At 38.4% G+C, this 25,989-nt stretch overlaps 1 protein-coding gene across 1 annotated transcript in view; it reads right to left on the reverse strand.

Annotated features, from left to right (window-relative positions):
- LOC119741223 (calcium/calmodulin-dependent protein kinase type IV-like) overlaps positions 1-25,989 on the reverse strand; it is a 40,256-nt gene that overhangs the window by 5,421 nt on the left and 8,846 nt on the right. The window contains exons 2-6 of the mRNA XM_038216962.1: positions 15,791-15,869; positions 10,148-10,210; positions 6,628-6,783; positions 5,773-5,938; positions 3,132-3,328 (exon numbers count right to left, since the gene is read on the reverse strand). Coding sequence (XP_038072890.1) covers positions 3,132-3,328; positions 5,773-5,938; positions 6,628-6,783; positions 10,148-10,210; positions 15,791-15,869 — 661 coding nt within the window. The remainder of the gene's footprint in view (positions 1-3,131; positions 3,329-5,772; positions 5,939-6,627; positions 6,784-10,147; positions 10,211-15,790; positions 15,870-25,989) is intronic.

The following is a 25,989-nucleotide window of genomic DNA, read 5'->3' on the forward strand; positions in this document are numbered from 1 at the left end:
GTGCTATCCAAGTTTTTTTGCATTTCTCAGCTCTGACATTGGCTGCATCTTCCTGATTGTCAGTGTTGTACCCAAGTCCATCACAAGTCCTTTCTCAAGTCCTTTCACAAGTCCAGTCACAAGTAACTGGACGAACAATGACAAAGGAATGCTGCTGTCACAGTTCATTTGAATAGCTAGTGACTTGACTTGAGACTGAAAGACTTGTGATGGACTTGTGATGGACTTGCAGTGACTTGAATACACACTGCTGACTGTAAGCCTCTATACTTGAGAGAGATTTGGCCTAATGTGGATTCTTTTCTTGCTGGAGTCAAATCACCTGCTGCAATGCAAAGACCAAATGTTCAGCCTTTTCATTTGATTTGAACATTAAAGGCTAACACTTGTTCCAACAAAGATGAAACCAGACGCCAGATACAAAGACTATGGATATTGCGACAGGTGTACAAACAATAGCGCGCGATTTCACGTGGGGGTTCAAGCAACGTATGGTGTGGATTCAGTTCACAACTGTAGGCTGTTGCGTATTGCTTTTGATAAGATTAAGTTTGCGGTTGCACCATGTGCATGTATCAAGTCTCTTTTTTGTGTGAGTTTCTTCCGTTTCTTTTCAGAACCTCACAAACTCACAAAAGAGATTTGTTACATGGTGCAAAATCCCTGTTTTTTTTTTATAGGCACACATACCAAAAGCTATCAAAGGTAACCACAAGTCATCCAGACACAAGTCAAGAGACCAGCTTTTCAAATAAGCTGTAGCACAGGCATGACGTGTATTTTGTGAGTTTACACAGTGGCGGATCTAGGGATGTGCAGAGAGGGTGCAGAGCCCCCGCCCCCCCCCCCCCCAGCAGTAACCAAAATGTTCTCAAATAAGGCCATTTTTCACTTTAGAGCGCCCTTCTACACCCCTGGCACCCCCCCTCCTCCCCCCCCCCCCCCCCCCCCGCAGTAAGGATCCACCCTGTTATTTGTGACCCTATACTAGTCATAGCTTTTTGATGTACTTTTGAGTTTCCGTGGGCTGTAATTACCTTACTGAAAAGGTTTAATAACTGTTATCCCCACAGTAGATAGAGTAGACCTAGACCTACCTAAGCACCAAAGATGACATCCAGAAAAATGTGTTAATGTATGATAAACAAGGCGCACAAAATCGGTTACTCACGTTACATTGACCAAAAAAGGCATAAAATGCTACTTTTTGACATCTGAAAATGGATGACGGCGGTGAATTGACATATGTTTCAGAGATTAAGACTATCATACATGCTAGAAATAAGGTTATGATAGAAATATCTCTAATTGCATTAATAGCAACCAATGTTAAACTTTACCAAATTTTTTTAGTTCTTTGTAGTAAAAAAAATATTGTTCACTTTGCGACATGATTTCTCAAAAAATGTTTGATAAAATTGGGTTTTCTTTGTTAATTTCTCATACTTGAATGTATAATCTGTAATAAAAATGTGAAACTGGGTTAAAAAATAAAACTTTTTTTTCCTTAGCCATGTCCACCAAACCGTGAAATGGCCCAGTTACATTTATCATTTTTACAGTTAACCCCCCCCCCCCCCAAATAAAAGTTCCATCCTCTCACACCTTCAGGCTAATAAAAAATCATTCCCATTAACCACGTCAGAGAAACGACTGAGGAAAAAAGGAACACCATAAAGCATAAAAAACCCAGGATATAGCAGATCAAGTGTCAACACAACGAGACAGTATTTCCATCTTCTTCAGAATTGCGCACAAGGCAACAAGACCTCTCAGGAGACACAACTTTCATTGAAGAGCAGTAAATGCGCCGATGGACGGCATCTTCAAGCGACTGGAATTGAATTTCCCCCGGAAGCAGATAATAACAACAATGGTTGAAGTTCTCGCTAACAGCACCTTATACTCCACACTCTATCTTTAGCTCTGACTCGACTGTCGTTCAATATTCAAGGAATGTAACGTGGTGAAATCAAAGACGAAGTTCGTGGATTCTGACAAAAGTCGATCATGTGGATACTTGTGCGGATTACGCATATGTAATCAAAACAAGCAGACTGGGTTGCACAATAACGCAAGGAGAAACTCATATTACATCAGGCGTATCGAGTGCACTGCTTCTATACATGTACTTCTTGAAAAGGAGTGGGCAAAAGTACATGTTCATAAAAAAAAAAATCCTGAGCAACCTACTGACCGGGATAATCTTTGTTTGTTAACTTGATCTGAGACGGTTCCTTTATGACTTCTTAGCCCCATCTGAATAATGACTTGATGCCACTTCCTGAAGTGTGCTTTCTTTATCAAATGGGTCATTGACATCTGTGGCGCATTTAAAATGCAAATCTGCAGGGGCGTAGCCAGCCTGGTGGAATGGGAATGTCGTTATACCATGAAGTGGACCTTTTCATGTCTAATAACCAGGTGATTACGCATGGAAATACACATTTGATTATAACTCAAATGTCCATCGCAAGAAAAAACTGAATTGCGCCAATTTGGAGGGTCCATCTCAGGCGTCTCTAGAGGGATATATTTTGGTAACTCACATTACGATAACTCACGTTACAGTTTGTCTGCCCATCTTTGGTACTTGTAAGTGAAAATATATAAGGAACTACAAATCAAACAAAAATCTTCTTTGCTTAAAACATGAATCTTTCTCTCTGCCTTAAAAACAAAAACTCACTAACATCACTTGCATTTTGCATGTAAAAACAAGGTGACTACATGTACCTAAAATCGACATCACCGGCCGAATGAAAGGTCTTGTTGTTCCCTTTAATTTGATACCACATTTGACGTAGTGACGCTTGTAGTTCTGAAGATTTCATAAATTTTTCATTTTCCAGCCATGTCCACAGTCTCACGGAACAGCCCATGTACATGGACACGTAGGACCTTTACATCATACACATGCTTGCCTTTAAGAAGTTTTGCATGGTCAATGAACTTAACATGAAAATCAAAACAAGCTGTGTTTGGTAATTTCTGACTTTTCTCAAGTTGAAATGTGATGAAACATTTTATAATTAATTGCAGAAAATTGTTGAGTTTCCCAACTTGCGGTGCTTTTTATATTCATCATACAATAACCTTTAAATTGCAAATGTCACACGAGCGATTCCTACCTTTGCGCTATCGGAGACGTTGTCCCACCACGGCGACATAAACTCGTATTCTGCCCTCAGGATTTTCTTGTACACGTATCTGTCGCCCTTTTCGTCATAGAAGGGTTCAAACCCGCACAGCAGAATGTAGGTGATGACCCCTACGCTCCACATATCCACTTTGGGGGTGTAGGGCTTGCCGAATAGCACCTCCGGAGCTGTGAAAATTAATTTTCCAGGCATGGCAAAAAACCAAACGTCAACATTCTGCTCTATTAAAGGGAATATGGCCATCTTTTTTTTGTGGCCTGTGTTTTGACAAAGTGTTATGAATAAACACTGCGAAGTGCAGCCGAGAGTTGCTCTCTGCGATTGAGTAATGGGCCGATTAATTTTGAATGACTAGTGAAAGCATTGTTAAAGACGTTCAACCTGTGCTCTTCGACAACTGTTTTCTATTAAGGATATTTTAATTAGCACATTTTATGTTAGCTAAAAAACTACCCTTTTTGTGTTAGCAACCCTCTGAATGGCTTTTATTTTTAGTTGAATTAGTCAGGGTTGTATTTCATTCCAATTTGTTAAACCTTTTTTTATTCGATATCTTAACTTTTCTGGATGACTTTGTTTAATGTCTCATTTCAGTAGAAATATAACAAATTTGTCAAACTTGTGTGGTTTCTGTATTATTTTTCTCTGATTTGTATGAATGACACTATGACATCTCACAGACTAACACAATGTGATGAAAAACACAGGATCACCTGATAACCTGGACTCAATTTCAAGGCTCTGCTGCTCACTGTTAGCCAAAAAAACCTTGCTTCAGCTGTAGTTGAAAACTCTATGCTTTGAATGTGAGTATTTCATGGGTTTGCGAGGAGTGTTGGTTTCTGTGCAAGCGTACATCCCGTAACTAAGGATTCTGTGTTTACAAGGTTGGCACCCAATTTCTCTGCTAGCACTGTTAGCGCAAAATGGTGATCGTAAGCGTGGAATTCTGTGATGCCCTGCAGCCGATTTCACGAAACCTAACACAAAATGGTGCAACTCCGCTTGCGCCACAATTTATTGCGTAAGTTGCGCAACATTTCACGCTGCGCAACATTTCACTTATGACACATTTCACGAAAGTCTCATAGTGCATAAGTCTGTAAGACTTATGCGCAATTGCGCAGTAAATTATGGCGTAACTTTCACAATCATTTTAGGTGGTGTAAGTTGTACGTACATGTAGCGACGGAAAATGACCTATTTTACAAGTAAATCGTGATCGTCATGGAGCCTGTCATTGCACAACTTATCAAGGTTGATACAAGACACTCACAGCTTTATTTTGTTTCAGGTACATTAATTGCTATTTTACTTTTGACAGAACTTTTAGACTTGCCGTACAATTCCGAAGAAACTATATTTTCAAAATGTCGGGCCGAGGTGATTCAATGACTGTTTCGTGAACGAACAAATTTGTAACAGCCGTGGTAAGTGCTGTTATTATCCTTATCCAAGATGTTTAGATTATTTAAAATGCTGTGCAGCTAGTTTTGTGAAATCGATTGTAAGTTTACTGCGCAGCTGCGCAACAAATTTGTTGCGCAAGTCCTACGCAAGGCACAAGCTACATACTTTTTTTGTGAAATCGGCTGCTGGTCCCAATTCATTGCTCCGTTTGTAACATTAGCAAACAATCCCCACTTACTGTAGCAGAAAATTCCGTGCTAACCGTTAACTTATTCACAACTTAGTGTAGAATTTTGACTTAGATGTATGCACATGTGTACATCCAGTAATTTAGAATCTGTGCTTACAGGTAAAAGCACAGAATTCTTTTTTCTGCTAATGCTGTTAGAACAGAATGGTGATTGTATTAGCGCGGAATTCTGTGGTTAGCAGAGCCATGGAAGTGGGCCCATGGACTGTACCTTTCTAGCCATAGCTGACTGACATCATGAAACATTAGACACAAATTAATGAGATTAATTAGGCAAATACACTCAGGCTGCATTAAGCTCTTATGACAGTTTAACACGTAAGGCTGTGCTTTATTACACTCGTTAGTGCATACAATTGATGAAAGCACTTTGCTACATGTTAATGCATTTAAAGGTTCTGTGTAATTGGAAAAGTAGAATCGGGGACTATGGAGTGTACATAAGAAACAAATAAATTGCAAAAAAAAATTGGCGCACGTTTAGAATCATTTGCGGCCATTGCCAAAGACGTGTCACACGACACATTTTTGGAAATGTCCTTTAGTAGTTGGTTTGTAATTCGGCAAATCCGTGAATGGGTGTGTGCAAGCCTTTATACAATGCACACGCTAGCGAGGTAGCTATTACTCATCAGTTCAGTGCATGACATCGCGTAGCTGCAATCGGCTGAATGAGAATGTGTCCTGGACACTGATTGCGCGTGTAATTCAAAATATGACTCGGCAACATCCTAGAATATTGTTTTCTCGGAATGTGCAGCATTCACAGAGCTAAAACTTCATCAGGTTAATCTTTAGATTTTGAGCACTTTTGTTTCTTCAAACGAAAGAAAATGCACAAATGACATATGATCTACTCTACCTTAAGAGGAAAACAATCAAATATAATGAAGAGCAGAGGTAGAGCACCTTTAATGTCTACGTTTTGAACCCCAGCCTCTAGATATTTACCACAGTATCCCGGTGTCCCACACACTGTTTGCATCTGGACGTCTTTGTACAGCATTTTGGCAAGGCCGAAATCGGCCAACTTGAGGGCTGCATTTTCTGTGCTGTCGGCGTACAGCAGGTTTTCTGGCTTCAAGTCTCTGTGGACTATACCATGTTCGTGGAGGTACTGTGAAAAGGGAGTGAGAAGATGAACAAAATTATTAAGCTTTTATAACTTTCAAAATAAATTAAATCTTAAAATCAACAGAAAAAAATCTTCCTTTCTTCCAAAGGATGTAAAGGTAGCTTCTAAGGCTGTTTTATGGTCATTATAGGTGAACCAAAGATCAATTATTTGTGACCCTTACAAAGACCACTGGTCAACTTTTCAAGCAATTAAAATCTGAGGTACAAGTGCATATTCTTTAATGTAACCCATGTGGACCTATGAGCACCAAAGAACTAGTAACAAAACGTAGCATATTACGCAGTAGTGAGTATACCCAGCGGTGGAAAACCAAATGGTATTATGTTAATTGGGGGGGGGGGGGGGGGGGGCCTTATCGTCCTTACTCGCAGTAGGAGCCGAATTGTGAAGGACGCAGCTACAATGTGGTCAAACCGAAGGCATGCCTATGAGCAATAGGCAGCCGCCATTTGATTAATGTCTTGCCACGGAGCCAGACCATAAGTGTTCATTTTTGCGAATGCTGCGAAACCGGAGAACCCAGAGAAAAACCCTTGTGGCACTGGAGAGAATCAATGAACAACCATACTCACTTATGACCCGAGCCAGGAATCTAACCCGAGCCACAGTGGTGAGAGGCGAGCGCTTGACACACTGCCCCACCCATGCCGCCCAGGCAGAAATCTTACCTGCACAGCGCTGCAGAGCTGTCTGACCACACTGGCTGCGTCTTTCTCGCTGTAGTAGCCCTGGGTCACGATGCGGTCAAACAACTCTCCGCCCGTCACCAGCTCTAGGACCAGGAACAGCTTCTCATCTGTCTCAAAGATCTCTTTGAGTCTAATCTGGTTGTCCACAGGAAGAAAAATAAGAAGAAAAAAAACAATTGTCAAATGAAAATAAGTTGAGAAACTACTTAAAGATGCATACCCCGTGCTCTTCAAAATATAGATTTTTTTTTCTCCAAACAACTTTTCAATTTGTATGTTGTGTTTTAATGAAAAATTACTTTAATCTGATTGTTAGCGGCTACAACCCTCTGAAACTGTACATATGAACCTGCCCTACAAGAGCCGAATTATTGTCTGGCAGCCAATAATTTGATTTTTGTGAAGAGATAATTCAATAACTAAACGTTGGTGTATTTCTTTATTCAATGTCTCCTTCAAAAGTTGGTAACTTTCACATTTCTAGGAAAATAGCAAAACGAATCTATTTTTCGAAGTGAAACTCAAAAATAGCACGGGGAACGCATCTTTAAAGAGGTTGTGGAATGCTCGAAGACATTTCCGTCATTTTTCGGGTATATGTAGCCTAAGGTGTGATGAAATAAAAACGACTATTGTTTCTGTCATGAAATGAGTACAAAGGGTACTTTTGAGAGCTGTTTTTCAGGTCCAGTTTCGACCCGAACGTGCAACTGTGTAAAAATCGTCGTTGCGGGCAGCAAACAAAACACAGTAAATCGTGACGTAATAAACAGGACTCGTGTATGCTACTGTGCATCGGGAGTCCTGTTTATTACGTCACGATTTACTGTGTTTTGTTTGCTGCCCAAAAACGACTTTTACACAGTTGCACGTTCGTGTCGAAACTGGACCTGAAAAACAGCTCTCAAAAGTACCTTTTGTACTCATTTCATGACAGAAACAATAGTCGTTTTTATTTCATCACACCTTAGGCTACATATACCCGATAAATGACGGATATGTCTTCGAGCATTCCACAACCTCTTTGAAGCTGAATGCATTTGCTGTGCACATCTGTAGTTTCCTCTCCAGTAAAGTGCAGGATTTTCCACTTGTTTTCCCTTCTTATGATGCCACACTCTGTGACTCCCCTTTGGACTCTGCGCACAAGTACCCTCTCAGTCACTCATAAAGAAAGACTTAGATATAGAATTCAAACACACTGTGGCAGGTCATCTGGCACTCACATGAAGACAATACAGGTCTTCGGCGTAATGCGCTCATTAGGAATAAACTTAATCAAGTGAATTTTGTTTCTACAGGCGAGTGAACCAGTGTGCGCACAAAATAGGTCCTTTCCACTGAGCTCTCACTAGTGGTCATGAAGCTCTGTCTGCTGTGTATGCACGGAGCTACTAACTACACAAATTTTCTCTGACACACAATCAGTCACAATTCTACACATGAAAAGAAATGTGAATACGTAACTTTCTAGCCTGCAATATTAATAATAGTTCACTACTAGAAAAACCTTGAGCTGAATTCAATATTGGGTTAGGCCAAAAAAAAAAATAGTTCTGCTTCCGATTACATGGCATTCGAAAATAGGGTAGGTAGGTAGGGATTTTTTTTTTTTTTTTTTGCAATTTTTGTGTGTGTGTGTATAATCATATGGAGGCTTCTATGTGTAGTCAAGGGTAAAAGGAAGAAATTGATGGTTTTGAGTGTTATTTTCTCATTTTTTCCAATAAAAAAATTAGGGTAGGGGCTTTCAGAATAGGGTAGGTAGGGAAACCGGAAGCAGAACTATTTTTTTTGGTGGCCTTATTGCTCTTTACAGATGTATTTTATAAACACTGTTAATAAAACTCAGTGTTGTCCCCGCGGTACCCGCTGCTATATCAGATTCGAACCAGCCAGCCCCGGCAAGCTTAGTGGTTGAGTGGTAAGACGTCTGCACTAGTAAGCAGGAGGTCATAGGTTCGAGTCCTACCCGAGTAGTTTGTGGATTTTTTTCTCACAATCACTCAGGACAACACTGAGTATACAGTGTTTATAAAAATACGTCAGTGAAGGGAAAAACATAATACTGAATTTACATCACCCCAACGCAAATGCCATCTTATGAAAAAGGTGCTTCACGGTAATATGCGCCATCTTGTTCACAGGGCAAAAAGAACACGCGTTGCTAGACGCAGGCGCATTTTGGAATGACCACATGATGACTTGAAAGCACCAAAGTTTTTGACTGACGATGCGTACACAGCAATGCGTGTAAAATTGCCCCGTCAACAAGATGGCGCATATTACCGTGAAATACCTTAAACCTTCATCTAGCTCCTTGGGACTTTTTCCAGAGAAGCTTAATTCCTGAATACTCCAACATACTGAGCAGTATTAACCCAATAGCACTTTCTTCACACTGAACTCGTTAGCAACTGTACTACATTGTATTACATTGTGTTTATTGACTGACTAATACATAAAATCATAGAGTGCTCTGGGTGGTACAGAGAGTTATAGGCAGTGTGGTTTCGGGCACTACTGTGATAATATGTTAACAGGGATGATATTGTCAATTTTAAAAACAATTTGAAAATTTGATGAAAAGTCTGAAAGATACACTTCTTTCTCTATACTGATAATGTCTTTCTCTCAGATTCGAAAAGTCTGATTTCAGTCTAGACTGAAAAAAAAATGTCATTCCTGCTTTAAACGAAAGCTGGGTCGTCAACCCTGCATGTATGTACATGAAGTAATATTGACTGCATGGGCTCTATACTAGCTGTACCATCCCACAGCTGATGTCACGCAACAGTGGCAACATTATGCGATGCGTTCATGTATTTACGCAACAATTTTTTCGCGCAGCTGCACAATATACTTACAATCAATTACGCGAAATATGGCATTGCTTCACAGCACCTTAAATATTTCAAACATTTTTCTAGGAGGAGGGTGATTAATTACAGCATTTACAATGGCTGCTCCCCCCCCCCCTACAATACATTAGAACACAGTGTTCATCATGCTTGTATGGAGAAATTTACTGATAACATTTGCCCCCCAATTCAATTTACAAGGCTACTCCTGCCTGGTCGACAGCCGGTAATCAAACACACTACCCTTCAGATTATCAACGTCGGAGACTCTAAGCTTCATTACCGTGACCAGGGCTCTTCAGTTTTCTGCACTGCAACCCCAACATCTTCCTACTGGGACTTTCAATTCTGTGTTCCGGCCACTGCTCCCACTGTCTCCTCTCAGATTACAAGTGTGAAAGCTTTGATTGCACATGATATTGATAAAGAGGTGAATTTTTGTTTAAAGCAAAATTTTACACTCTGTAAGGACGCACTTAACTGAAGAAGGATTTGAATTCACAAATTATACCTTTTAGCATTAAATATTTACTTTTGGAAGAGGAAGAAGAATAAATACTTTGATTTACACCTAGTTTAGCTACAAGAAATGTATGTATATGATATAATGAAATTTACAGATTAGGTTTAATACTTACAATGTTTGGGTGCTGAAGTTTAAGAAGAATGTCAGTCTCTGTTTTAACGACCTTCTGGTCAACCTATTGAATGAAAACAAATTCAATTCAATTCAAAGTTAAATAAATTATCCACACCAATATTCATAGAAATTAACCATTTTCAACAGTTTCGGATTTAAGGATGTAAATTCAAAAGCCGCTCAGGAAATTCTGTTTTGTAGTCGCTGAAACCAAAACAATCGTAAATTTTTCCTGTGGTGAAAGGCTAACTTTGCCCACTTTTTACAATTCTAAAAGCCACTCTAAATACAGTTATCCAAGGACGGTTGGGGTGGGGCAGAAAGAAAATAATCAATTCTGAAGATGAAAGTTGAGGTGTTTGATCTTGTAGAAGAGCAGATGACAGGATGCACAACCTAAACAGGGCAGCATGACCCTAGCGATGTACACATATTATGCAAAGATGCCACGCAAGAAAAAAGAAATGTACTTGCACATTTCTTTGAGCTATACCTTCTAATGTACATGGACAGGCCGTCACCATGTTATGGGGGAGTTTTTTATTGTTACACAATTAGCACACTTCTTTGAGCTTCTAATGTACTTGTATGAATGGTCCGTCACCTGTTATGGGGGAGTTTTTTATTGTTAGGCAAATTAGGACCGAGTTATGGGGACTTTCTGCTGTCTCAACAGTGTCTTCGGTCCCCATAGTACCATGGGAAAATTCGTGTGTAGTCCCCACAACTACGGATCAAGTGGGTGTGTAGCCCTATACATGTATATGGGTCTGCAAGCCAATTAATCAAACTACCGTATTTTCAGAACATTCCAATTTTCTGGCCTGCACTTTCTTAATATAGCATGCCACTCTCGCCAGTTTATGTCCACCTTTCATATATTAAAGTCTTGGTACCAAACACCGTCTATAATAGTTACAGTTATAATTTTCCCAATTGTTATCCGCACGAGGTCAAATTTGTTCATTTTGTTAAAGTCATGAATTTGCAATATTTTCCTACATGTATTGTAAATTGTAATGATTTCTTTTCTTTCACAGACCCAGTTTATTGCCCTTGACTGGAAAAGCCCATTGAGGACACAAAATATATATGCAACAAAAAGGACGCTACACACATACATGTAGTAGATATACATGGTGCCAGGATACATACATGTAAATATACTGTATATTCCCATAAAATCTCACAAGGTTTTTTTAGGTCAACTTTGCACGCTCTATTGCTTCTCACTGTGCTTTATGAATACGATAAAATTGCAAAACAGGATTTAAACTTCGCGTTAATTTAGTTTTAAAAGCAACCTAAAAGTTGCATTCCCCGTGTACTCTTCAACAAATTCAATTTTCTTTCTATTAATAAATTTTCAAGTTTAAACTTGTATTTTTTTTAAATTCCTACCAAAAAACTACTTTCTTCCTTTTTTTTTTTTTTTAAACGTCTGTGACCCTATGAACAAAAGGTTGTGTTTTTTGCACAAACAGATACATGTATGGTTGGCAAGCAGACTGGCTCCCGGTCCATTGGATTTATTGACAGACTTTCGAGAAAGTTCAATAGCCACTCGCTCCTCCACCGAAACACGCTTAGTTCAGCCCCGTTTTAATCAAGATCATTATGGCAGGCGTGCCTTCTCAGTATCAGCACCCAGTGTATGGAATAGACTACCTTATTTTATTCAAAATGAACCTTCTTTTTTATCTTTTAAGTCAGCACTAAAACATATTATTTCCGTCAGGTTTTTAAGTAATTTTCCAGTGATTGTGATTTTAAATGTATTTCTAATGAGTCTTACTGTGTGTTTTAATCAATGTTTCTGATCCACCGTAAATTTTTAACGAGCTTTTAATGCACTATTATGACTTTTTTTATGCGATTAATTTTGTAAAGCGCATTGAGATTTTTCTTCTGATGTAATGCGCTATATAAGAATGCATTATTATTATTATTATTACATGATCGTTAGTAATTGTGGAGCAGGAACCAGCCTACACCATGAGAATGGAATTATTGTCTGGCAGCCAATAATTCGGAATTATAAAGTAATAATTCAATAACTAAACATGGGCCGATTTTCGTCGGTCGATGTCTCATTCAAAAGTGTATAACTTTTTCATTGCTAGAAAAATAGCAGTTTGGAAAAGGAATCTACTTTTTTAGATGAAACTCAAAAATAGCACGGGGAACGCAACTTTAAATTTTGACGGAATGATTTTATACTCAAAAGTTGAGGCAAATATACAATGTAGTAGACAAAAGTTCGAGAAAATTATGGAGGTCCGGCCATAGCAACCACTGAATATGCATATTTCCCAGCCCACTTTGAACCAACATCAGTACCTAATTAAGAATTGATTCAGGCTCTTTAGCGGAATGTAAAGTATCAACTCTCAAGGATTCAATATGTTTCCTTTGTACTTGACTGCAAAATTGCATCTCACGGACAAAGCCGACGGATGTTGAATTTAACAGATATACGTACATGTACTATTCCTAGAACATGCCACTGAGGACTAATACCTTATGTGAATCTGAATTCACAAAAAGAAAATGAAAATACACGTAATTATCTTTTCAAAGTATTGTACTGATGAAACTTGTAATTTCAAATGACGTCAATGTAGAAATCAAAAGAATCATTCTTCTAAAAATGTGAATCACCAGAACTCAATTTATTATTTTGATGTCGTCATCTATACACAAAGTGAAATAATTCGGCTTTATTAGGGCAATGAAATTCTTAAAATAGACCGTCGGATTTGAACTTTGCTTGTGTGTTTTTCTGCCACTTGAAGGGTCAAGTTTATATAGACCTAGCTACAAAATTCCTGTGATTTTTACAGGCATGTCTGCCAAGAAATATGGCATGTTGAATAGTGTCATTATGTTCATTTCTCAACGAAAGACATGTTTTAAATTATTTTGGTCCCCTGATCAATGACTACATGTACACACTAAAACTGTATACTATATACTTCAATAAAATCTTCTCCTATTGTCTGAATTTCTTTCTGTTGGAAAAGGAACTGTACAGACTAAAATCACACCACTAAATAGTTGGGATTCAAACAAACAATTCCTGGTCCCATAGTTAACATAAGCCTAAATGTGTTGGGATCAAACACGTATGTTTTATGATCCCCAAAATTATAATCAAACACACTACACGCACATGCACTAAAAGTTCTTTTACATGTACCACAATGTAGTTTGGTTCAAAGTCGCCATAAACCCCTAAAGGGTCCAGGCCAAAAAATATAGGCCCGAACTTGCCTACACCGGCCAAATCACGAATTGCATGCCCTCAAATTCTTTGGTATTAGAGCATTTTGTGGGCCATGAACTTGAGGGTTTGTAAAAAAGAAGAGTGGAAGCCATGCACAGGACTGCGAACTTGTATTTCTGTGAAATTTGGATGAAATTGGGCCCTAATAGTGCTGTATTTTGCAACGGCGTGTAGGCACCGTTTTTCAAAATGGCTATGGGCTTCAGGACTATTTTTCGGGGTGATCATCTTCGGAAGGAAATTTCTCCCAAAAGTCATCGAATTCCCCCCACTCCAAAAAAACATTGAACTGAAAATGAAAGATGATGAAATGAGTTTAATTTGATGCGTGTCCAAACTGGAAAACGTCATGTTCTAACCATAACTACCGGTACAAGCACCTACCTGTACTTTGTGATCGGCCACAAAACACCAACAATTTGTCTGATTCTTTCTTTCCAATGTTTCCCTTGATACCAAGGACACCTTCTCGAGCTCAAATTTGGTGCTTTGTATCCCAAGGTTTTTTTCTCCTTTCTAAAGTTTGGAGGTTTGGGTATTTTTCCTTGAAGGTTTTTCGTTTGTTCCAAACAAGGATCTTTTCCCGATTCTTTTTCTTTTTCATCCACTTATTTTAAATCCAGCAAACTGTTGACACAAAGTTACGATATCAGTTTGCCCTTTTTATTCTTAATGATCCCATGAAATCGGAAGGGGCGCGTATTTGTCATTATTTGTTTGACATCACAGAAGCCAAAAATTGCTGACGTTTAGTTCTCCTCTGCAAATGATCTCAAAATTGCTAACATTGAACTATTTTCCCCCCTACTTTCGCCACTTTATCTTCACCATTAGACTTTGATACATGCAGAGCGATTTTATATCATGAATCATTTAGTTTGATAGAACAAACAACTGAAATCTATCGAAGGGCAAACACTTCACAACATGCTGGGTTTTTTTAATCTCTTTTTCAACTTTTCTGTTGATGTGAATGCATAGGCCTACATGTATACAGAATCTGCCTCCAGAGTTGATTGCGCAAGATTTGAATACACAATAAAGATATTTTTTTTAAGCGAGTGTCAAACTCTAGGGAAATCTTGTTCATTAAATTAGTTTGGTAGTTTTACTTAAAGGGAATATACAACATTTGCAAACATCGAAAAACAAAACTACCAATTTTTTACGAAATACCTTTACTAGGACGTTGGTAAATGACAGTCTAAAGCATCCTGTAAAATAATGGCACAATTTTCCGGCATCCATAAATTGATCCATTTCATCTTTAGCGGAGTCAGGGAACCAGACTGCTTGAAATTTTTCTTGGTTTTTCCAGCATTTTCGAACACAAAACTTCAAACATGTCAGTGTAACTTTATTTGATACATTATACTAACCCCTCAAATATTTCATTTCTGAAAATTACAGCAAAAGCCAATGATGTACATTCCCTTTAAATTTAAAATTGAATATTGTGGAAAAGTAAGTTTTAAATTGTACTACCATGTAAGCTTACAATGTACGTCCATAACCTTGGACACGCATCACTCTATACCCACAAAATGACGTCGTCACAGCACCTCACTCGTTCAAGAATCTGATCTAATGCCACTTGCTAGCTTTGCAATGAACTACTTTGCATTCAGTGTTTCTGTGTTACTCAAATAATGGTGTCTTTGCAGAGACATAGCAAGGTCATTTTTATTGGGGGGAGGATAAAAGTTAGTGAAAAGGGCACTAGCACATCCGTGCTGGAATGTAGACAGGAGTTTTTCTCCAGATACTTTGCTTCCGTAAAAACTAAAAAGTGGGGGGGGGGGGGGGGGGGGGCTGGTACCATCTTCAAATGGGGGCAATAGCACTGTTCAAATGTACGATCAAGGACGCGATCGTACAATAAGTGGTGCTTTTCAGGGCAGCACAATTGCTGAATGGGTCACTTGTACAAGGCCGCTGGTAAAAAAAAAAGGGCACTTGTTTTTTTAAAAGGGATCTTGTTTTTTTTTTTTAAAAGGGCACTTGTTTAAAAAAAAAATTAAGGGCACTCTCTACAAATATTTATGGGTAAACACTGATGAAAAAGGGGCACTTGAATAGAAAATTGCTATGCCACCACTTTGTATAAGAAAAACAAGGTGGCATAAAAAATAAGGTTCCCAGCATTATACATACATGTAGCTGTGAACTATAAATAAGAAGTGAGCAAATCCCCAGTTCCGGCATCCGACCCACATCTCCTCCCCCAAAAGAGGAAAGGAAAATAGAAAGGAACAAAAAAACCACTCAAAATGTTTTTTGTCCTTTCCAAAGCATGCTTAAACTAGGAGCCAAATAAAGTGCTTACACATGTACACTGAGAGTGTTATATCTTACCGTTTTCTTGATGACTTTGACTGCATGTGCTTTGTCTGTTCCAACTTGTGTACATCTCAGAACGACCGATGTGGCACCCCTGAAAAGCAAACACAAAAGTAAGATTTACAATTACAATGTATTAATTAGCAACAAATCCTGAAAGTCAAACAATTGAAGAACAAAGTAAAAGCAGGCAAGGTGCAAAAATTGAGAGACAAACGTCCCTTTTCCTCCTGTACAAACTGGTTCTTATGATTCATTTTGGTGTTGGATATTTTTCCATTCATGCTCTAAACCTAAACAGGTGCAAGAAGACATTTGACTATTATGGGTATTATTTAGCTTTATTTGACAAATATGAATAAAGTTAAATCCAGTCTTTAGCAGACATTTTGTGGGTATTTTTTCCGTAGATATTATGAAGGGATGGTGCAAACATGCTTGTGAGAGCAGCACACAATACCATAGGAAAAAACAGGCAGTATACAAGTAAAAATTTAAGATAACGGTGGACTACTTTGCTAGAAAATCCGAGTTCTTTAATGACTCAGTAACTAGAAGGAAATAATTAACTTTGCAGAAAAAGGCTTCGTTCATGCTTCACAATCTTTGCATAAATAATGATTGCAAATGTACGTGCTACATAAAATATAGTTACATTCATGGACATCGCTTACAATTATTAATAAATTGGGTACACCACTTACACATAGCGTCTAGTTATAAAAGACAGATGTTTATTGAATGAGTGCTGAATATTTCAGACTCGACAAGGACAGATCCTCGGGCCGGAGCGTAACTTTTCGCATTTTAATCATCATGCACATCAATAGGCATGTTGCAAAAGGATTTCTTGGCATTGAAGTTTAAATACTGCAAGTTGACTTCTCCGTCCGATCGAATCAGACGGCCATAACAAACACGGATATTTTTTCCCTTATGATCTTGCTGCAGTTTGCGCCGCGTGGCAACTCGTGCAGGATCCCTTTTCAGATGCGATCGCCACCCCGGGCAATAAATATTGCATTTTATATAGTAGTGCAGGTCACAGACTCGCGCAGCCCGCTGCAAACCTGTAATATGCGTTAAGTGAGCACGCAAATCCCCATATGGGTTGTCATGCGTGCAACGCATGCATGCTGATGATCCATGAACACGGGTGTGCAAAGTTTATTAGCACACAACATGACTTGGCCGACACATTTAATCAAGTCAGCCATAATCCAATATACATGGATTGAAGTTTCCCGATTTAAACACTAAGCCAGAGTTGCACAGATGGGTACGCTAGGCCAAATCTGGAGCTATTAATTTTGTAGTTTTTTTTACCCTTTCCCACATGAAAACGACTCATGTTTGGCTGGCTGTATATGTTGAAAGAAGTGTGGTGACGGATGAATGATTTAGATATTATAAAAGCTTTGATTACTATTTTCAGACACTGCATATTCCAATACGAGTAATTGTCAAGGTGAAACCTTCAATATGAAAGTAGTTTTTATTCAGCGGGAATCTAGCTTTGGAAATACTGCATCCATAAATCTGTTGAAAGAAGTGTGGTGATGAATGAAAGATTTAGACATTTATAAAAGCTGTGATGAATATTTCCAGACACTGCATATACCAATACGAGTATTTGTCAAGGTGAAACCTTCAATATGAAAGTAGTTTTGATTCAGTGGGAAACTAGCTTTAGAAATACTGCATCCATAACACCAATCACCAATGTAAAACACGTACTGTAGTACAAACATATTTTTACGGGCATCTACGGTTGAATGAACGCAGTTGAATTGAAAGCACAACTAATGATGCCCTTGGATGTTGCCTGTAGGGACCAAATCAACAGTAGTTTCTATACAATACTGTTTTGACATGTTTTATGTATAGATACATGAAGCATACATGAAGCGACACTGATGTGAGTTACTGTCCCCAGGCCCTAATGTAAAATTATTCTTCTGTCAAGGGCAAACATGAATCATGTATGTGCATGCACAACGAAACTGAAATGGGCCATTAAATTTGCATTTGCTTTTTACCGTGGGACGTATCTGAATTCCAATACATCTTATGTGATGAATACAGACATTTAATTTTTCAAGTCAGACTTAAAGGTAAAACAAATACACAACATTTGCTTTTGCTGTAATTTTGAGAAACGGATGGATTTTGGGATTGATATTTTATAGCAAATATTGTTACACTGACCTATTTAAAGTTTAGATGCAAAGGAAAAAATGCTGTTCTTGTAGTCTGGTTCCCTGACCCTACTGCAGACGAAAGGGAGCAATTTATAGACGTCGGGGAGTTGTCAGGTCAGGGACCCAGACTAGTTGGCTTGCACACGTTCACGGATATGTACCTGATTGCTAACAAACTGTAGAGTAACTACATTTGTTGTTAATTTGGTAAACTGGGAGCAGTAATTGAAAAAAAGTCAGTATTTTTTCCAACGATGGTCAGCTGACCATCGTTTGAAATTGACAGAAAAATCTACTTTTCTTGAAAACCGCAGCACACCAGGTGCCATGATTTCACAGGATGCTTGAGACTATTATTCACTTACAGTCAAGTAAGTCATTTCATAATAATTTGGTTTTTTATGTTTGTAATATGCTGTATATTGCCTTTAAAGATGTATTTCCCATGCTCGAGTTTCATCCAAAAAATAGATTCCTTTTCTAAATTGCTATTTTTATATCAACGTTGTTTACGTTTGAATGAGACATTATTGAATTATTATTTGAATGATTACTTTATAATTTTTAATTTACTGGCTGCCTTAGACAATAATTCCGTTCTGTCAGGGTAGGCATGGTTCCTGCCCTACAACCAGTATCGATAATGTACGGACCGGGAGCCAGTCTGCTCGCAAAGCAGATCTGTTTGTGCCCAAACCCAAAAACCAGGTTTTTGCTTGGAGTAAAACAAACAAGTTGAAAATTCGTCACCGACACCACGTACTGACACTCAGTCGCGCCCTATAGTGATCTGCATTGGGTCGGGTTGACGAGGCCAAACCGAGACATTTATTTTACAAACAGAATGCGAACCAAAACCGAATGGACTACCTAAAACCAACCTGACCCAACCCGACAACAATTCAAAGACTGACCCAAACCGACCCAAAACCGACCCGACCCGAAAAAAAAACCGAGTATCTGGCATCGGCAAATGTGTTCGTTTTTGCGCCTGAACTGACCTGCTTCGCGTAAAAAAATGTTGGCTTTCAGTAACTGAATCATACCGTGCAGCACTCACAACGTGACCTACTGATGGGCCTACATGTTATAGACCGATCGAGACAGACCCAAACCATTTTTAGTCGCACCGCGCGCAGTGACTCTGCACTTAATAGTGCAACGTGTGAACTTCCTTTCTGTTTCGGTTCATTTTGGTTTATTTCAGGTTTTTCCAAAATGGCTTAACCAACCCGACCCGAAAATCGCAAACGCAAAACCGACCCGACCCGACTGGAATGATGGACAAACCGACCCTACCCGACCCAAATCTTCCAAACATTTTGCTCCGAATCATATTGCTGCAACATGCTTGTGTGTCAGTTTGTGAAATCGAAAATCAAAAATTCTGACATCCACTAGTGCGTAAGTGTCAGTTCGTGAAAACGTTGACGAATTTGTTAATAGAAAATATATTGTACAGCACGGGGGACGCAAATTCAATTCAGTTTGTTGAAATTTTGCTTTTGAAAACCTTCAGTTCTGCATGGTTGCAGATAGATACAATTGTTCTGGGTCAAATTCAATCGAATCATTTAGACTTTACTTCACACACTCAATCCTATATCCGATTCGATGCAAATCCCACACATTTTCATGTACACTCTGTTCAGCCACTTGCTTTCAGTTCTCCCCATTCACTTGTTCACTGTACTTTACTGGAGCATTCAATTTCAGCATTACAGGAGGCTCTCGACACGTATGCTTCATTATTGACACAGAGCAGGATGGAAGGAAATAAAGGCGTGCGGATAATCATCAGCATTTACCACTGGATCGATAACGGTAAAGCAGCGGCATGCAGCCTTGACAGATCTTACATAATTCCTGCACAATTTGAGGACTTAATTAAGGCTCAGTGACATTAAGAATCTCATTCTGGCAATCTCATTATGGCAACAAATATTCAGGGTATAGGCCTATGTACGTAATTGTGCTTTATAGGAATCAAGCAAATAGGAACAGTTTACTACATATTAGGTTTCGCTCTTCCTCTGAGGATTTGTAAGAACATTTTTACAAGCTTACTCAGGTTTGGACTATAGCCTAAGGGCTGTGTCGTACTCATCACGAATGCAAAAGCCTCGTGTGCGCTTCACAGTTGCAATAGTTGAATACATTTATACCCCGAAACATTTGCTGTGGATTTTTTTTTACATCAAAAACATTAACAGCCCAAAGTTCCACAGGTCTCGGACCCCAAGTACACAACATTATTATTTATATCAGGCTTCTAGTGGTAAAAATAAATCAGCGTATCGTATGCTTTCGTAAAAAAGTACCCGAATGACTGCAATATTATGTCAGTAAAAGTACCCGGGTGACAACAATATCCGGGCATTTTAACCAATTTCGCTGATTTCCTCTCAATCAAGAGTGCTATAGAAACTCACGGTTGTTGAACAGTCAACAGAGGATAGTGGTCGCACACGCGCATTCGGTAGGCCTACAGTTTTGTAAACAAAAATGGAGGCTTTGAGTGGCGCGTGAATCAATTCAGTTAGCGAAGAATTTGACGCAATTTGAGAACTGTAAAAGATGCTAAAAATACCTGGAGAGCACTCAAGATAACATAAGTAAATATTCTGTGAGAATACATGTATCTGCCCGAGCAGTTACTGACAGTTTTTGCGAAGCTGGAAAGCTTTCTCTATCGGATATTTTTCTAAGTTATCGTTAAAGTACTGAGGAAGCGGTCGCTGACTTTTACAAGACAGTGACAAGAAATTTGTTAACTCAATAAGTTAACCTAAAATAATTAATAAAATAATAACATTGGATGGCTTTTGGGGGGATACAAGATTATATTACAATCGCTACATTCGACTCATGCAATATTATTATAGCTCGCAACATATTCTTGTATCCCCTCAAAGTCATCCAATATTATATAATTATTTCACTATTTTTTTCCTGCAATTTGCACAATTTTTCATTTTTAAAAAGATCACTCTGTGTATAACACAAATTGCACTACAATAACCGATTGTAACAAAAAAAATGATTTTAAACTAAGGAAGTGAAATTATTTAAACTAAACAACGATAACGATGTCAATTCTAGGACTCACAACACCCTGCCCAACTACATGTAAGAGTTGCATCGGCAGAGGCAACTTTCATTGATGGTCAACTCCCCCCCCCCCCCCAAGTTTTCCTGCAATTAACCACCTGTCCTCTGTCATTTGAAACATGACATCACCTTTGCCTTTTCAATTTGCAAAATTGAATATTTACTCACCACTTTCAAATTCATCACTTTCTAAAATTTGATTTGACAGAGACTACATTTAATTATGGAGGCACTAAATTTGATGAATTACAAGAAACAATCATTAGTTTGCATTGTTTTCAAGAAAGTTATTTCGAATCACTTTTACATCCTCACAACTACTCATGCAAGTATGAGCAGGGGCTTGCACGCAGCACATACGTATAATCACATTTGGGAACAAGGACCTTCGGCATTTTTGAAAACCTTACAGGCTTTCTTAGGACAGACTCAGACAGCATGGGAAGAAAGGATGGGCAGTGGGCGGAGCCACGAGAATAAGCTGGTGGGGGAATGTAAGAGCTCAGTGATGTGATGTAAGTACCAAGGTTTCGATAAAAAAAAAATAAGTTTAAACAAAAAACACAGAAGAATGAAGAACATTGGGTACTGCAAAGAAAGAGTTGGGGAAAAAAAGGCAAATTATGTGTAAGATAGCCTGCAAATAACTGCAGAAGTAAATTTCAAAAAAGAAGCTGAAATACACACACGAACAAAAACAAATAAAAGGATGTCAAAAGGTGCTTGATGGTACAAAGATATAAATTAATAATTAGGGCCTATAGAAGACAAACAACTATGAAACCTAAAATTTCTACTGTAATTTTTTTGTTTGCATGGCTTAACTGCATCTTAATTTTTGAGATGTCACAGATACAATCTAAAGTGTAAGCATGTGATCTAGATTATAGCAGGGCCAAATTGTCCTTGATCTTTAAACATCTTGCACATATCTAGACCAGGTACAGGTACATGTCATGAGGCTCAAGTTGACAAAAGCATAGATCCGATACGTGTCATCATGACAATGCCATGCATTGTATACACTGTACATGTATAAATTAAACAACTTACATGTACATGTACATATACACATGGGCGTCAATCCTGGGGGGGAAAGGGGGACATGTCCCCCCACTTTTTGAAGGGTGGGGGACACAATATCAAATGTCCCCCCCCCCCCAGATTTTTGAACTCACGTCCCATTTACAGGGCCCTATTATGTACTTCAATGTATCTTTTGCTGAAAAAATATTGGTTAAAGTGGTCAGAAATTGCCTCAGATAGCACCACAGAGCATTTAGAATCCAAATTTTTTTCGGGGCCCTTAAGCGGGCCCGAACCCCACGCCTGTAGCTCAGAATTCTAGTAGCCAATTCAATGACTCCAACCTCAAAAATTATGTTCAAATAATTATCTTTTGCTACGAAAATATTAGTTAAAGCATGGAGAAAAGTGGGAAGAAATTGCTTCAGATCACACCACAGAGCATCTAGAATCTAATTTTTTTCGGGGCCCTTAAGCGGGCCCCGAACCCCACGCCGTAAGGGCTTCGCACTCGCATCAGTTCTTATCAAGGTATGTCCCCCCCCCCCACTTTTGAGAAGCGATTGACGCCCCTGCATGTACATGAAAAAGAATATGCTGCACACTGCTCACTGACTACATTAACCTGGGATATACAAATCCAAAAATTTAGAACGACCTATTATTTCATCCTTAGCAAGGACTTCTTCATTTTGCCTCTGAAGAAGTCCTTGCTAACTAAGTCCTTGCTTACATAGTTAGCAGGGACTTCTTCAGAGGCAAATGTAGAAGTCCTTCCTAAGGATGAAATATCAAGCCTATCTAATTTTTTAACTTACATACATGCACAATGTACATCAAAAAGAACCCTCGGAAATACATCATATCTCAACAGCATCATACCTAAACAACAGTGGCAGATGGGGGGGGGGTGGGTAAGGGGTCCTAGACATATGCAAAATTTCCTTGGTTTTTTTTTAATTCAGAGGGCTTAGGGATTCAAGCAAGCTTTTACTAGCTCATTAATAATCTCTTTAATAAATTACATACTTAAAGATGTCCCAGAATGCAAAAACATGTTACTATTGATTTAAATATTAGTACTTTTGATTTGACTATATTTTAAGGAATTTTCACATATCAGATTTTTGTTTTTGTCCCTGTCCTAGTTGATTTTTTAGAAGGTTTTTCACCATTATTGCTGGAAGTCATTTTTCTTCTGGTATTTTGACTTATTCTTTGTGCTATCGTGTATCAGTCCACGTTTTCTTAGGCACTGTTTAATAACTTCTATAATTATCTTTTTTTACTTTAATAATTGGAAACTTTTATAAATATATTTTGATATATTTAACTTTTATTACCCTGGTTTTATTGTTTTTTATTGTGAGGCACTTTGAGGTATTTCAAATAAAGTGTCATATAGAAATGCCTTTTACTGTTATTAAATTCAAGAATTGTCTGTGGAGTATTGCCCCTTTTAACTTCTTCGGTCATACATGTGTGCCATCAGCACAGGTTAATTTTAGCACCCGCTCTCAGCTAAACACCCCTCAGCAACAAATTTCTGGTAAACGGTGCGTAAAATGGTGCCCCCTGGCCACCAAGGCACAGCCCTTGTTACCGCTTAATAATATCAGATCTCCATGACAACAGAAACTCGTCCTCTACAAATATAGCGAGGTTTCTGTCGATCTATATACCTCTTGCTATAATGAGCATTTCATCCCAAATAATCCTGACATATGAAATTCTGATTATTTTTTTGATTTTTTTTTTTTTCGTCCCTGGCAGTTCAACCTATATCCGTCTCCATGCTATCATCTTTTATTTCTTTTGCCTTGTTAGCCACAACTCAGAATGTCATGATGTAATTCAATTTGTTCCTCTTGTGTCAGAAGCCGGTGGCCTTAAGATTTCCACGCTGTATACATTGAACTACACAATGGGACTTCCACCTTGACGTATCTGCCAATACACATATGGATACATTTTTACGTGGACATCTAAGGACTTCTACATAAATGAAATGTAAATGATATAACAGTGAATGCAACCACTGTGTAAATGCATGCAGTGAAAATGTGCGTGTCCAACTTCAAGATTCGCAATTCCGAGATTATTATTTTCTGCTCTTTTGGAAATTACAAATATGGTCTTAAATATGTACGGTCTCATGGGAGTTTCAGTTTAGGTTACACTTCCAGATACTGCTTCTTCATTTCATTATTGTCTATGAAATTTGAGGATATTTTGCAAGCTTCTGAAATTTTATGTCCGTGGGGTACTTTGGGTTTGCATTTAAAAGTACCTGACCGCTGATGTCAGGAAGGGGTTCCAGATTATGGATCGGGTACGAACTTTACAAAAATTATTTACTAACTTCTCAGACAATGAGAAAGAATGGTTTTAAATGCCATTGGTAGGAAATTTCCAAAATGAAAACCAGGCTACGTGGATAAAAACACAGATTTCACGCTTATGATGCTCACCAAAGTTGCAGTTTACAAGATAAAGCTATAAAGCCCTTCAGACACCGCCGATATTCACACTGTTAAGTTTCGTTAAGGACTAGAGTTCCTGACAATAGAGCGAATTTACCAGGTTGCGGGTATTTTTTTTTTACGTCTTCAGTTTTTATAACACTATGTCTTTTACGGGTTCCTGGGTGTACCCGTGTTTTACTTCAATAGGGTACCCCGTTCCAATACTACCCATAAATGCACACCACTATAACATATTTTAAAAGATAAAACAGCAAACATTGAAAATAATGAACTTTACAACTTTTGAGGTAGTAAGGGATAGGAGACTAATTTTTTATATTTGCTTGAAAAAAAAGAGAAGAAAATGAAACAACAACAAATGTTCTTGTCATCCTACATGTACATGTATGTGTATGTATTCTATATCTGTACATATGCACATGAGTATATGAATTACCTGTGCAGCGCTGAGATACTGACATCAAAAGAAGCAATTTAAAAATCAAAAATCCTCAGAGGAAATTTTTTGACACTCTTTAAGCCTCTGCCATTGTGCTCTTCTGTAAATTGCCGGGATGAAGAAATGCTCTTCCCAATCCAAAGTGTCTCGTTCCTTACTTACTTTCCAACGTAAAAAACATCTTCTTCACTGATGCGGTCCCCCAACCCCCTGGTGTACCCTCTTAATACAATTTGGAAGGGCCCCAGCGGGACCCCATCTACAGGCTAAAGTGCCGGCGATCGATGGCAGATTTAGCAGCCTTTATCGCATGCGGTGTATCGATTGGAATAGTGCTGGGCACGTTGCCACGGTATCTACAGGTTCAACCTCGGCGATTACAAATCTTGATGCATCTGTACTCTGTCTCTGTATCTAAACAAATTTTATTACGACCTAAGTACATGCAAAAGAGTATGTATGAAATTCTCAATGAATCTACATACTGGGTATGATCGACTGTGTGTACAAAATGAACATGTGTATCCTTCTGCCCAATTTTATATTGCCTCGACCATGTACTTCTGATTGCAACAAATACATAGCTTCGATTGTGACCATGTTGTCACAGTAACAAGCAAGTCTAATGTACAATTTATGTACAATTGAAGAGTTTATTTCCAAACTTGATAAACGCCATTTTGTAACCTTTTAGAATCCTCTCTCCTGGCTGCCCAATGTCAGTTGGACAGATGTTATACATTGTATACATTGTCATGATTGTAGTTAAACACAATTTAAGAATACAATACAGCGAAAAATGAAGTTTTAAAACAGCTGTTAGGCTATATTGGTTTTCTTCTTTAAAATTCATACCAGTGCAACTTGTTCACTTGTTTTCATGGATATATTATCGCGTTTTGGAAATCATGACTCTTCAATTCATGTGCACCTCTATGGTGAACATGTATG

The sequence above is a fragment of the Patiria miniata genome, unplaced genomic scaffold (genome assembly GCF_015706575.1).
Source record: "Patiria miniata isolate m_02_andy unplaced genomic scaffold, ASM1570657v1 HiC_scaffold_5, whole genome shotgun sequence".
NCBI lineage: Eukaryota > Metazoa > Echinodermata > Asteroidea > Valvatida > Asterinidae > Patiria > Patiria miniata.